The sequence below is a fragment of the Vespa mandarinia genome, chromosome 5 (genome assembly GCF_050613455.1).
Source record: "Vespa mandarinia isolate Hongniang chromosome 5, ASM5061345v1, whole genome shotgun sequence".
Lineage (NCBI taxonomy): Eukaryota > Metazoa > Arthropoda > Insecta > Hymenoptera > Vespidae > Vespa > Vespa mandarinia.
This window is the reverse complement of record NC_140814.1, coordinates 2961693-2977500: the sequence shown is the minus strand read 5'-3', so window position 1 is coordinate 2977500 and position 15808 is coordinate 2961693. Positions and strand designations below refer to the sequence as shown.

General features: G+C 29.4%; 1 protein-coding gene and 1 pseudogene across 4 annotated transcripts in view; both read left to right on the top strand.

The window, feature by feature from the left end:
* Positions 1–2445, top strand: part of 5-HT7 (5-hydroxytryptamine receptor 7) — a 123515-nt gene extending 121070 nt beyond the window's left edge. For all 4 annotated transcript variants that reach the window (XM_035867111.2, XM_035867108.2, XM_035867112.2 and 1 more), the window contains one exon: positions 1696–2445. In XM_035867111.2, coding sequence (XP_035723004.1) covers positions 1696–2337 — 642 coding nt within the window. In that variant the 3' untranslated portion in view covers positions 2338–2445. The remainder of the gene's footprint in view (positions 1–1695) is intronic.
* A 12364-nt stretch (positions 2446–14809) lies between these two features.
* LOC118441558 (histone-lysine N-methyltransferase SETMAR pseudogene) lies at positions 14810–15272 on the top strand (annotated as a pseudogene).
* The last annotated feature ends 536 nt before the right edge of the window (positions 15273–15808 follow it).

The window sequence follows — 15808 nt, the reverse complement described above, 5'->3', positions numbered from 1 at the left end:
GAAAGAATGAAAGAGAGAGAGAGAGAGAGAAAGAGAAAGAGAGAGCGAAGGCGAAAGCAAGAACGAGAGCGAGAGAACAGCATGATGAAGCCCGTAGAATCGTCGTAATTCTATTTCTGTCATTCTTCTAGGAATCAGGCAAGAATACTAGTTCGTTCTCTTGTTATCCCAGCTGGTTATCAAATTCGACATTTATATTTATCTAGGAAATAAGAAATGTCATTGGAAACTTATGGTAGTTATATTTTTTCCTTATTTTTTTAAAGAATAACTTATATAATTCCTTTTATGTCGATATTATATCTTATTATTTAAATTATTTCTTTCTTTTTGCTTGTTTTAACATATACGCAGAACATTTTTTGTTTCTTTTTTTTTTTTTTTGCTTTTATTTGATTTGATTTGATTTTATTCATTTATTTATATTTTGTTTCCTTTCTTTTTTCTTTTTTATTATAATTTAGCTATCTTACTTTTAACGAAGTCAATAATAACATCTTTCCAATTTCGATTATTTAAGTACTTATGAATTCTTTTGGATAAATTGACAAATATATTTATATATATATATATATATATATATATATATATATATATATATATATATACATACAATCGTTAATATTGAATCATTTTAACATTGTCTACGATAAGTTTCGTTTGATCGAAGGTCAATCGTTGTTTTCATATCACCGAGAGGTCGAGGACAATGAATTCCTTTCAAGAGCATAAAAAGTTAATTTTTATGTATGTTTGTATTCGAGAGAGAGAGAGAGAGAGAGAGAGAGAGAGAGATAGAGAGAGAGAGAGAGAGAAAGAGGGAGAGAGAGAGAGAGAGAAAGAGAAAGACAGAGAGATAATATTACAACGTATGACGAATCGAAACACATGGAATGGTTTATTGTGTTAGATGTGGACAGGGTGCAAAACTCGATAATGTATCATCGCAACAACGTTGGTATAACATCTGTTTCTCCCTCGTGATTTCGCGATACGTCGACGTATATTATCTACGTAGAAACACAAAGGGAGTAACGTAATTCCGAGTCCAGAGAATAGTAGTGTTGTTGTTCGTCACTATCCGACGTAAACCGAAGTGATATGAACTTGGTCTTTGTTGATCTAACGTTCTTAATATCTTAATAAAACCTCGACAAAGGATTCGTTTCATCAAGGACTGCTTTATTTCATTATTCGTTCTTCTCTTTCTTTCTTTCTCTCTCTCTCTCTCTTTCTCTCTCTCTCTCTCTCTCTCTCTTCCTTTCTCTCTCTCCATCTTCTATTTTTCTCGTCATCTTTTCGTTCCGATCGAGATCAAAGAATAAAGTATCATTTATTCGATATTGCAATGTTTTGTGTGTATTTAAGAAATAATGATAATAATAAAAAAAAAAAAAGAAAAAATAGAAACATTCGCGAAACATTACTGATTAAAATATTTTTCTCAAAAATCTTTTCTTCTTTCTGCGTTTAATTGGAAAACACGAAGAAAACGATTACACATTTACACATACATATAAGCATAAACACGTAGGATGGAAAAAGAGAATATAATCGTTTAACGATAGTAAATATATATATCGTTTAATTGATTAATAAAAAAAGTAATAAGAAAAAAAAATAAAATAAAAGAAAAGAAAGATATAAAAAAAGGATAAAATAAAAAAAGATTGCCATCCTTTTCGAATGTTACAGTGCAGCGGTCATGCAGTGAGATGTTTCGCCGGTGGTCCACGAAAAAGCAACGAGTCGCAGTGTCCGATGTTGCAGAAGTTAGAGAAGCCAATTTTATCGTCATCTACGACGACGATGACACCGTCGATAACGTCGACGTCGAAACCGACATTGATAAGGAATCATTTGAACAGCACCTGTAGCGTAACCAATTCGCCTCATCAAAAGAAATTAAGGTTCCATTTGGCGAAGGAAAGGAAAGCTAGTACGACATTGGGCATCATAATGAGCGCATTCATCATCTGTTGGTTGCCATTTTTTGTTCTTGCATTGGTCAGACCATTCCTTCCCGATCCACAGGCTATTCCAACATTTTTATCGAGTCTATTCCTTTGGTTGGGTTATTGCAATAGCCTTTTGAATCCGATTATTTACGTCACCCTTAATAGGGATTTTCGTAAGCCATTCCGTGAGATATTATGTTTCCGATGCAGCAGCTTAAATCACATGATGCGAGAAGAGTTCTATCAAAGTCAATATGGCGATCCAGTGAATAACTATGAAATAAAAGCCGGCGAAACCGAAAGCGGTGATAGATTGGACGATCAAGGGGTCGAAGCAATCGACGTTGTGGCGAATACACCTAATGAGAGCTTTCTATGATCAAAGTGAATAATTATTACCTTTATCAAATGAATTCTTCTCACTGATCTGAGCTTCTTATGAGGATATACATCCAATCCGAGACTCGGAATGTTTTAACTAAATATTTATCGATCGAGTTTCTAACTTATTGCGGAGGATATACCAGCAGATTTTTTACGTACGAGTTTTTTCTTCTGGATTTCTTCTTTTTTCTTTCTTTCTTTCTTTCTTTCTTTCTTTATTTATTTATTTATTTGTTTATTTATATTTTCGTATTTTTTTTTTTTTTTATTGTCTTATGTATTCTTTTCTCCTTTCTCTTTTTCTTTCGATCGGTAATACAAAGTTGTTGTTGTCGTTGTTGTTATTGTTATTGTTATCATTGTTGTTATTTTGTGCATGGATTTATTTTTTTTTTTTTTAGATATGTATATATGTATATGTATACGTCGAAGTTCTTTCTTTCTCGTTACATCGTCCAAGAAGAAAAAAGTAAAGGAAAGGAAAACAAAAAGAAAAAAAAAGAAAAAACAAAGAACATAAGAAAGAAAATCGCAGATATCAAATTGAATATTTCGATAATGCCGCTACGTAACACAAATTGATCCTTTTAACGAGAATTAAAATTATTCTCCGCGATCTCGAGATTTTTTACTCTTACGATAAAAAAGATTATCGCGGAGAAGAAAAACAAAAGAGGGGGGGGGGGGAAGGAAAAACAAATAGAAAAAGGAAGAGCGAAGCAAGAAGAAATAAGGAAAAAAAAAAAAAAAAGAAAATAACAGAAAGTAAAGAGAAAGAGAAAAGAAGGAGGAAAAGTTTCCTCTTCGAGAAAAATCATCGAGAGTTTACGAGCAACGGTCTTCTTTCCGTCGACGCTAGATAGTAGAAGGTCGGTAAGAAAATAAAGAAGTTTAGTGGAAAGTGATGTAAAGAGAGAACGATATAAAAGGGAAGAAAGAGAGAGAGAGAGAGAGAGAGTATGGTATCCTTTTCTTCTTTGTCTATCTTTCCCTTGTTCTTTCTCTCTCTCTCTCTCTCTCTCTCTTTCTTTCTCTTTTATACTAAAGCTTGACCAGACATCTCGGTTTTCCGGATTTACCTCTCTTTTCAACGGTCTATCGTGTCCCCCAGCGAGAACATCTTGCTTGTTCTCTGGTGTCTCGATTTTCTAACACCACTTTTCTCCCACGCGAGAACAAAATACTATGTCGTTCAATAAGAAAGAAAGAGAGAGAGATAGAGAGAGAGAGAGAGAGAGAGAGAGAAAGAGAGAGAGAGAGAGAGAGAAAGAAAAATATGTATATATATATATATATATATATTTTTTTTTTCTCTCTCTTTTTCTTTTTTTTTTTTTTTTTAAATCGTTTTAACCTCGAACAACTGAAAAACATGGCAGATACGTACCTTTAAAAAATGACAGATACGTCATTTTAACAAAAGCCTTCCGTAATAATAAATGAACCTATGCACTATGTATATAGGTTATACTTTTCATCGACGCCATTGTTGCGGGAGAATTTATTATATGACGCAGGAATATGCATTTGTGTAAGTAAGTACTTTACACATACGTACATATACATATATATATATATATATCAAACCATTTTGACATTGCTCGTAAACGATTTATAATTTATCGACCATTTTACAACGGCTAAATTGAGGACTTGAGTATTCGTCGTCATAGTTTTCATTATAATCAATAATTTATCCAATTACTACAGTCCATGTACATAAACAACGAAATGAGACTTTTATTCATAAATATTTCATCAAATCATTTTCCAAAGACCAAATGAATTTTTATTAAATATATATATATATATATTTATGTACGTATATGTACATATGTACGTGAGAAAGAGGGAGAAAGGGAGAAAAAGTAATTACAAAAAAAAAAAGAAAAAAGGATAAAGAATGTTATCATCTCTCTTTTTTTCTTTCTATTTGTCTATTTCGTTTGTTCATTGATTTAGAAAAGAAAAATAAATACATAAAAATTCAGCTATATATATATATATATATATATATATATATATATATATATATATGACGGAGATAATTTTAAATTCTTTCTCTCTCTATATCTAACTCATGGAGTCGTTCGTTTCAAAAAAAAAAAAGAAAAAAGAAAAAAGAGAAAGAAAAAAACGAAAGAAAAAATAAAAAGGAAACAAAACGAAAAAAAGGGGAAAAAAGGAAAAGAAGAAAAGTAAAATAGATGAGAAACGAGCGTTCTCGTCTTTCTCAGAAAGATGACAACAAATCGTGTCCCCCTAAAAATTTTTTATTTTCACATGAACAATCCAATTGAAAGCAAAATGTTCCATTGTAATTGTAAAATTAAAAATGGCCTCCTTTAAGCTTAATCCATGCGCGTCACTTTTGTTATAACGAAAGAACGAAAGATAAATAAAGATAGAGACAGATAAAAACAGAGAGAGAGAGAGAGAGAGAGAGAGAGAGAGAGAGAGAGAGAGAGAGAGAGAGAGAAAGAGATAGAGATAAAAAAAAAAAGAAATGGAAAAAGATTTTCTCACACAATGACAAAGCTTTCGAAGACATGTTTTGTTGTAACGACGTTGTAACGTTAGTAATGCAAGTGTGAAATCGTTGACCCGGAAAACGGAAGCAGGAGTTTCGAAAGCTCACAGAGGTAAGCATAGAAGCAAACTTGCGTCGACGCGCATAGCTGACAAAACCGCGACCACGACACGACAAGAGAAGAGAATGAAGGGGAGAGGGAGGAGAAGGAGGAGGAAGAGGAAAAGGAAGAAGAGGTGGAGAAAGAGGAAGAGGAAGAGGAAGAGGAAGAGGAAGAGGACTATGTTGGATGATTTAGAATGTTTCTCATCCTCTCGATTTTCAAATCCCTGCCTGTCTGCATAAGCCCAGCTTACTTGCCTACCTGCCTACCTGCCTACTTGCTCGCCTTCATCGATTCAACCAAGACTAGAAATTTGTGGAACGCATGTGGAACGCATGTGGAACTCATGTGGAACTCATGTGGAACGCATGTGGAACGTGTATGTATAACACATACGTGTATATAAACTCTTCTCTCTCTCTCTTTCTCTCTCTCTCTCTCTCTCTCTCTCTCCCTCTCTCTCTCTCTCTCTCTCTCTCTCTGTGTATGCGTAATTCTTAAAGGTACTTTAAGAATTAATTTAAGAATTTAGTCACTATTTTTTTCGAGATCTTCTAGACGAATTGTTTTTTCTTCTTCTTCTCCTTCTTCTTTTTCGAATCGTAAAATTACAAGCCTAAATGATCTTGATTAATAATAATTGATTTTTAATATCACTCAGGAAATTTAAGTCCAACCTGTATATTAAAAAATTCGATTGATTTTAATTAATACATTGAATTATCGATTTTGCAAAGGATCGTTTGTAGCAAAATAGAGAAAAGATAATGAATGAATATCTGGACCGGTGAGCTCGTTCGTTTAATTAACGTTTGGTTATTTGTAAAAATTTCTATTTAAAGAGAAAAAAAAAAGAGACAGTAAGAAAGAAAGAATGAATGTAAGTAAGTAAGTAAGTAAGTAAGTAAGTAAGTAAATAAATAAATAAGCTCTTGTGCCAAGCACGGTTAATTAATGTCACATCTCGTAAATCCAAAGAGACTTTTCACAATCAAGTAAATTTTTACTATTTCAAAAGAAACTTCATTATTTCTTTTTCTGTTTTATGTATCTTTTCTTTTCTACCGTATATATATATATATATATATATATATATATATATATATGTATATATATATATATATATATATATATATATACATTCATTCTTTTTCTTTTTTGATTATTATTATCGAAAAAATAAAGTTAAATATCTAATTGTAATAAGCGTTAGAAATCTATTGGATATTAAAAATTCTCAATTCTGACGAGAATTAAAAAAAGAAAATTTTCGACTACAAATACACGATCGTATATGCATCTCTACACGTACGTACATACGTAGAGATAGATAAATAGAGAAAGAAAGAAAGAGAGAGAGAGAGAGAGAGAAACGAAACACGAATAAAAAAAGAATAAGAAAAAAAACAAGGAGAATCAAGCGCGAATAAATATTGTCGAACGTTAATGTAAAAAAAAAAAAAAAAAAAAAAAGAGAAAAAAACCGAAAGGAAAAAAATAACCACGAATTTTTATTGGATCGATAACAAATAGATTTAAGGGAAGAAATGTAATATTAGATTTTAACGTCGAATAGATCGCCAAGTTAGAAATTATACTGATCGATCAATGGGAAGAGAGTAATAGGAGATAAATGATAAAGTGGATCTTGATCTATGTATGTATACACGTACTTAAATCTGTATACATACATATATATATATAAATATATATAAATAAATAAATAAATACGAATGATAGATTATGATTTATTATACTGGATAACGTTCGGTTATCGAAAAGAGATCTCGATGTCTCTGCGATTAAAATTAGTGATTATCACGCGCTCGATGTTCGTTGTTCCGAATCGTTTGATTTTTTCTTGTCGTCATATTTTATGGTCGAAAGAAAAAGGGATTGGGAAGATGTGTATAAAAGAAAAAAAAAGAAACAAAAAAAAAGAAAAAGAAAAAAAAAATAAAGAGACGTATCCTAAATGTTTCATAAGCGAACATGTTTGTATGTTATGTAAATCAAAAGGAAGACAGATAAAGAAAAAACGAAGTATCGTAAAAAAACACAGAGAATCGTAAATAATAATAATAATAATAATAATAATAATAATAATAATAATAATAATAATAATAATAATAATAATAATAATAGTAATAATAATAATATTAATAATAATAATATTACTGATGATATATGATATTAATAATCTGTAAACGAGTTCGTTGTCATTGCTTTGAAAAGAAAAAGAAAAAAAAAAAAAAAAAGAAAAAAAAAAGAACATGAACAAAGAACAAAAAAAAACAAAATGTTGATACCTTCTTTCTTTAAAAAGAAAAAAAAAAGGAAAAAGAAAAACAAAAGAAAAGAACAAACAAAAATGAAATAAAATTAAAATGAAACTAATTATTGCACGCGCGGCTTCCAAATGTGTATGTACATATATTACATAATATATATGTATATACATACATTTATAAGTATATGTGTGTGCCTGTGTATGTGTGTATGTGTATGTGTGTGTGGGTGTGTGTATGTGTGTGTGTGTGTATGGGTGTATATAAATTTAGCCATGAGTAACTATTAGGTAAACGTTAAATGCATCTAACGTATCCTAAATTTCTGATAAAGTTAAACCTCACTTCCCCCCCTCTTTCTCTCTCTCTCACTCTCCCTCTCCCATAGGATTTAACTCTCTCTCTCTCTCTCTCTCTTTCTCTCTCTCAGAGAGAGAGAGAGAGAGAGAGAAAGTACCTTGGAGCTATTTAATACACACATCAGATGAATATTTGCGGTCTCTTGGATCTCGTAAATGAAATTTTCAAAGTTGCGTGCTACCTAGGGAAACTTCGTCGAAAGCTTTGAAAATACGAAAATATTATTTTCCATATTTCGTTCGATGCTTTGAAAGTAATATTTTTGGTTTCTTTTGACAAATATATTTCGAAATTTTGTTTGGAAATATTCAAAAACGATACACCAAATAACGATGTTAGGTTTTTAAAAATGGTACCGATTGGTTTCAACGCGAAATCTATTCAAATATAATTCAAACGCGTTTTGAAATCAAAATTTTTCGTCCTTCTATTTCTTCTTTTTCTTTTTCTTTTTCTTTTTCCTTTTTTCTTTTTTTTTCTTTTGTTTTTCGTTTTTTATTTTTAAGAAGATTTAAGAAGGAATTAGATGGTCCTAAAAAAGAAAGAAAAAAAAAAGAAACTCCCCAGAAAACTTCCTTCTTAATAATTCTAGGATCATATTAACGCGGATGATCATATTAAATTATATAAATATACGTAGGAATAAAATTTGAAAATTAATAATGAGAGATATTTCGTAGAAGAGAAGAATATGAAAAGAAGAATGAAAAAGTAGTAGCGTGTATTACGCATACGATACGAAAAGAAAAAGAAAGGATACGTATATCGTTTCGATGTAATACGTTAGATAAATGATAAATGAATTGCATAGAATTTATCAATGTAAAAAGAAGCGTGATAGGATATCGAACGTCTCTCTTGTAAGTAAAGTAATTTTGAAAACAAAACAGTACACATTCTCGCCTCTATATAAATATAGACGAAGGTAAGAAGGATTAATTAGAAAAAAAAAAAAAAAAAAAGTAAGAAAGAAAGAAAGGAAAGAAAAAAGCCGAGATTAAAAAAAAAATAAATTAAACTAAAAAAACGAGAAGAAATCCTTTCTACGTTGAGTAAAAATAAAAAGAAAATTAAAAAAAAGAAAAGTAAAAGAATATTCCTAAAAATCACGATAAGAGAAATGTCGGATTTTCTTTTTCCTTTGCTTTTTTTTCTTTCATTCTTTCTTCCTTTCTTTCTTTTGTTTCGTTTATACTTTTGGAACATTATTATCGATCCTTTCTCTTTTTTTTTGTTCCGATAGAATTTTTTTTTTCTTTTTTTTTTTTTCTTTTTAACGCGTTTCGAATCGTTCATTGCGCATGTTAAAGCGAAAAATATATAATACTATCACGATTATATTATTATCGTTATTATAAAAATTTCGGTGTGTATGTGTGTGTATATCGTTGTGTATATATATATATATATATATATATATATATATATGTATGTGTGTACGTATGTACATACGTATGTATGTTTGTTTGTGTACGTGTGCGAGTATATATACGATATAACGAAACTCGAGGATAAATCGTTTACAACGAGAACAAAGAGAAAATTTAACGTAGCGGCTACGAACGAGCAGTCATTTCCAATTGGCAAATTCGATAAGCGCCGAGTGTTGGAATCACGATTTTTCGCGAATGTGAATATCGACATTGAAAAAGAGAAAGAGAAAGAAAGTAAAAGGGAGAGAGAGGGAGAGAGATAGAGAATGAGAGAGAGAGAGAGAGAGAGAGAGAGAGAGAGAGAGAGAGAGAATGAGAAAAGAGGGAACAATTTCGTAGCGAATCGATTTTCAATATTGAAATACAAATTTTCGAAAGATTGCAACGTCCCGGAGAAAAATGAATGTTTTAAATGAATTTTCCTTTCTTATAGTTTATCCACGTAGATATTATAATCTCTGTGGATAAATTTTATTCTATTTTTTCTTTTTTCTTTTTTCTTTTTTCTTTTTTCTTTTTTATTCCTTCCACTCTTATTTTTATTCTTTCTAAATTTCTTTAATAATTTAATTTTATTAATCTCTTAGGATTAAATTTAACAAGAAGGCGACGACGGAGTGTTTAATTCGAATTATGAATAAAATTTAAATAACAAATTTAATAAAGAAAGTTCGTGATTATGATTAATGACAACGAATTCTTCAACGAGTTTCGTTAAATCATCGTAACCCTATTAAGAACCAGAAAGGGGGGGATGAAATATGTGAACATTCGAAAGATAACGTTAAGGGAACATCAGGAAGGAGAAAATCGATAAGAAACGATATCGTTATCATTTTTTCTCTTTCTCTTTCTCTCTCTCTCTCTCTCTCTCTCTCTCTCTCTCTCTCTCTCTCTCTCTCTCATTCTCTCTCTAAAATACATACACACATACACACACAAACACACTATTAACCTATTTTTGATACCAATATTGATATATTGAAAAACTCTTTGGGTTCTTCGACGAATGAATTATAAAATAATTCGTAATAATTAAAAAAGAAAATAAATAAAATCTGATAAGTCGCGAGATATACCTATCTGCCATCTTTCGTTTCTAACGATTTTCATACATACCATTACATTTACAAAAAGATGATAAAAATGAGAGAGATAGAGAAAGAGAGGGAAGGAGAGAAAGAGAGAGAGAAACACGTAGAAGAAAAAAGGGGATGAAAAAAATCTATAGATACAGCTGTGTCTCATCCTTTCGAACAAAAGAAATTCTAGAGCAAAAAGAACTCTTGTAGCTTATCTGATATATAATATATATATATATATATATATATATATATATATATATAAATGTTATTTAAGAACGCGCTAAAACCTGTCGGCTATTATCCTCTGTACATAAAATAAAACGACCATCGGGAGAAACTTCCTATGTATATATAAGTGTTGATATATATATATATATCTTTAAATTAACTTACAACATATTATATATATATATTATATATATATATATATATATATATATGTTCTATATATACACACATATATATATAATGTGCTATAAGTTAGTTATAATAAATAGATCAATACAGATACGAGAGAGAGAAAGATAGAGATAGATATAGAAATAAAGAGAAAGAGAGAGAGAGAGAAAAGATATGATCTATCAGGCTACACTAAAAGTATTTTAAAATAATAAATATCATATGATCATCGAAAGAATAATTTTAAATAAATTTAAGTGTTAGTTTTAAATAAATAAATACATTCTTCTTTCTCTCGTTTCTCAATATATATATTTAAGGATTCATTATAGTATATATATGTGTATATATATACATATATATATATATGTATATATATATATATATATATATATATATATGTTATTGTCATAATCAATCCTTTCTTATATATTCCTCGTATTAGCAGGATTTTGGGTTATTTATCTGGTAAAAAAAAAAAAGGAAAGAATATAGATAAGAAAGAAAAAAAAATTAAAAAAAAAAAACACTCATTTATATGTAAAACTTTAGATTATATTAAATAGATTATGTAAAATATGTAAATGAATTGTCGCATAATTAAAATGGATAGATGAAAAATATTGAAAGTAAAATACCCGATAAAATTACATAAATATATGTATGTAAATATATTACAACGGGTATTTTACTTGCCCCCGAAACCTTTTATAGTCTTCTCTATCTCTCTCTTTCTCTCTCTCTCTCTCTTTCTCTCTTTCTCTCTGTCTCTCTCTCTCTGTCTCTCTTTTTATCTGCCTCTCTATCTCTATTTATCTTTTCCAATAAAAAAACGATCCTCCTGAAATCCTCCAATACCGCAAGACTGAAAAAGACTTTTCTCGAAAAAGGATATCTCTGCCGAAAGATATCTCGACTTTTTCTAACTAATTCGCTGCTTACGTTATTCCAAGCTCTCCTTTGGATTTTTCTTATCGAAAAAAAATTTATTTTTCTACGTCATATAGATTCTTCTCTTTGGTTTATCCTTTTATCTCACGAATTTCATCTTACTCTTTGCGTTGTTTTATTTCAACGAAAGGGAGCGGGAGGTGGAAACAAAAAAACAAAGAAAAAAAAAAAAAGAAAAAAGAAAAAAGAAAAAAGAAAATTATATTCTATACCAGAACAATGTTGTCCTATAGAGTCGTCGTTTAATTTCGTATAATTATATCTTTGTGAATCTTTTTGTTTTCTTTTTTTAATGATATATACGTAAATAAATTTTGCGATTAGAAAAATAATAGAATTAAAACATTTTTTTTATTTATATATATATATATATTTATATAGATAGTTAGATATAGATATGTATTATTTATTACGGAATATTTTGTCTTTATCGATTCGACGTGAAATCGTAACGTATATATATAAAATGTAAACACACTTGAAACATCTTGATAGGAATATTAACAGTAGTAATGTGGTAGTGGTAATAATACCTTTCAGAAGTTCGCAAGTACTACGAGGTACTATAAGTAAACAATGAGGTAGGTCAACAATAACGAGGCACGTTCAGTTGTCGTTCGGCTCTCAACCCTGCTTGACTTGCTTACATCTCTTCGGTAAGTATGTACATTCGTGTATACATATTTATATATATATATATATACGTATGTATTTTTTATTACTCATCGAAATCTCAAGAAAATTAGCTTTCATAAAAGATAATCTTTTTAATTATATTATCTTATTCATTTAGAATAATTTTAGATAAAACAACACGCTTTACATACGTTCAAGAATGATCGATTTTCATCGACGAGATCCATTATATACTAATAACGAACCCTACGATTTCACTTGGATCTACAAATACATACAAGATTTTTATTTATCATATCTTCGATTTTACATTTATAAGAATAACGAGTAACCATAAACATGATTAGAATCGTTAATGACTACGTTAAGTACTAGTATTTACTTCGTAAGCTTTTATTATGACTGATCGATAAATAGATGAATAGAGAAAGATCCGTTTTATTATTTTCCAAAAATTATTATTATTATCTAAAGGATACGTTTATTTATTATTGAAACATTAATTTTTTGTTCAATTTATTCTATTAATATATATACGACTTATAATTAACAATAATTGCAATCGTAAATCCCCTCCCTTTTTTTCTCCCCTCCCCCTTCCTCCCCACAGCTCTCGTTTGTTCGATTTTACATAGATATTTATTATATTTGATCAATTATTTTCTCTATACATAAATTATTAGATATTAAACATCATTTTAGGATCAATAAGGGAATGTGATTTTATTGGTATATATAAACACGTACTTACATATAATATATATGATTTATCATTTCTATCGATTTTATATGTTTAACAATTTTTATCAGTTTGGTTTATTATAAAGAGATTGATTTTTTTTTTTATTATTTATTTATTTATTTATTTTGTATTTTTTTAAATAACTAGAACGGTTAATCGAGAACTATAGAATATTATTTGGACGTTAATCCTTAGTTTCGTTAGGATCTATAATTACGATTTATAATTAACTAAGAATTATTATCATAATTGATCATAAATCGTTCGTTCGATTTTAGAATATTTATATTTATACTTCATCGATTATTTATTCTCATGCATATATTATATTTAATATCTGCTGATAGACACGCCGTCGATGTTCGAACGAATTGAATTATCCAAGTTCGAAAAAAAAAGAAAAAAAAAAAGGAAAAGAAAAAAGAAAAAGAGAGAAAGACAGAGAGAAAGAGAGAGAGAGAGGGAGAGAGAGAGAGAGACGAGTACGATTAAAAATCATGCGAGATAAAAAAGGGATAGAGAACGAAGTTAATTAGTTGACCGGATTAAAAGCGTAAGATTTTATTTCGAGTTCAGCCACTAAAAGGACTCACCATTTAATTAATTTAACGTGCAACGATAAAAGTCATTTTGCTCTCACCCGGATTAAGAATTTTATTGATTTAAATGGAATAATTCGAAAAAATTATCTCTATTTTTTTTCGGGATTTGAGAATATTCGAAAGAAGCTTTCTTGTTTTATTTTATTCTATGTTCTTTTTTCTTTCCTTTTCTTTTCTTTTCTCTTCTTTTTTCTTACATCTTTCATATGTAAAAATTTCATCACGCATTAATTAACAACAACAACAACAACAACAACAACAAGATGTTAATCGTTGAGTCGAATCGAGTCGAGTCAAATTTATATTGAAAAAAATTTATTATTTTTATTTTGTCTCAATTTATTTTTATCTTCCCTTTTAATTAACAATAAATTACATTTACCATCGAATCCCAAATTTTCTACAAAAAGCTTTTTATTTATTTATTTATTTATTTACTCATTCATTCATTCATTTATTTATTTATATTTGACGATAAAAATATAAAATGAGAAGATAGTAATGGCAAATGAAATGTGACAAGAAAATTCAATAATTGGCTATTAGAAAGTTAAAGAGCTTTAGGGTGAGTAGTTGAAAGTTGTTCTCTAAAATACGAAGATGAAAAAGTAAAGTTGAAAAGATAGTTGCTAAATAAATAATCGTGATAAATGAAAATAAATTATTCTCGGATTATTAAATTCGAGCTTTATCCAATCGAGATCGTTGGACGTTGATTATAGATTTAAGTTTAACCAAGAATTTTCATTATTTTTATTTAATATTATTTATTCTTATTTATTAACATTACTTTTATTTTTAACGATACATATTTAAATCGTAAGACGATAGGTATAAATCGCAAATAAATGGAAAAAGAAAATTCGATAATTGATTAATTTACAAATTAGTTCAAAAAATGTTTAAGTAGTTAGTAATTGTATTCGAATACAATCAAAGATTAAAGAACAAAGTCCGAAAAAACAGTTGCTAAATTTAATAAATAAAAGTTAATTATGATGAATACTGTGAATTATTATGTTTGAGTTTTATTAAACGAAAAATTAATATCGAGCGAGACTATCAAACTTTTTAAAATATTGATCATAAAAAAATCGTTTGATTAATTATTTAATTTATTTACTAATTATGATCTCACGAATGAAAAATATATTGAGTTGGCAACTAAGTGATTGCGGATTTTGTCGATATATGGAATTTACACTTTCTTTTGTTTTGTTAACGTGGACATTGCATCTAATCTATATTTTGTTTCTTATTATTTGGACTTCTACCTTTAATTTAGTAAAAAAATTATATCGATTAGAGCTTTAGTTTTGTTTTTATCCCAATTTAAAAATGGAAGAACAAGACGTGCACTTCAGACATATTTTATTGTATTACTTCCGAAAAGAACGCATCGTAAGCACAAAAGAATTTATGTACCGTATATGGAAATGAAGCCTTGAAAGAAAGGCAGTATCAAAATTGGTTTACCAGATTTCGTTCTGGTGATTTTTCACTGAAAAATGCTCAACGATCTGGCCGTCCAATTGAAGTCGATCAGATCCATATCAAGGACATTATCGATTCAGATCGTCATAGTACAACACGTGATATTGCAGAAAAGCTCAATGTATCGCATACATGCATTGAAAAAAAATTAAAAATACCTGGTTATGTCAAGAAACTCGATTTATGGATCCCTCACCAGCTTAAGGAAATTCATTTGACGCAACGCATTAGCATCTACGATTCGCTTCTGAAACGCAACGAAACTGATCCATTTCTGAAAAGCCTAATTACTGCGAAAAGTGGATAGTTTATAACAACGTTAATTGGAAGAGATCGTGGGTGATGAAAGATGAACCAGCCCAAACGACATCAAAAGCAGAGATTCACCAAAAAAAGATTATGCTGTCAGTCTGGTGAGATTATAAAGGAATTTTGTACTTTGAACTTATGCCATAAAACCAAACGATCAATTCAAACGTGTAAGTTCAACAACTCGCCAAACTGAGCGATGCAATTCAAGAAAAGCGGCCGGTATTGTCAAATCGTAAGGGTGTCGTTTTCCACCATGATAATGCAAAGCCCTACACGTCTTTGATCACTCGCCTAAAATTATTGGAACTGGATTGAGATGTTTTATCACATTCACCATATAGCCCTGATCTTGCGCCTTCAGACTACCATTTGTTTCGTTCCATGCAGAACTCTTTAAAAAGTAAAATTTTTAATAATGCTGATGATGTCAGATCACATTTAATTCAGTTTTTTGATAGCAAAGATCAGAAATTTTACGAACGTGGAATTTTGACACTGCCAGAACGATGACAAAAGGCCATCGACAAGAAC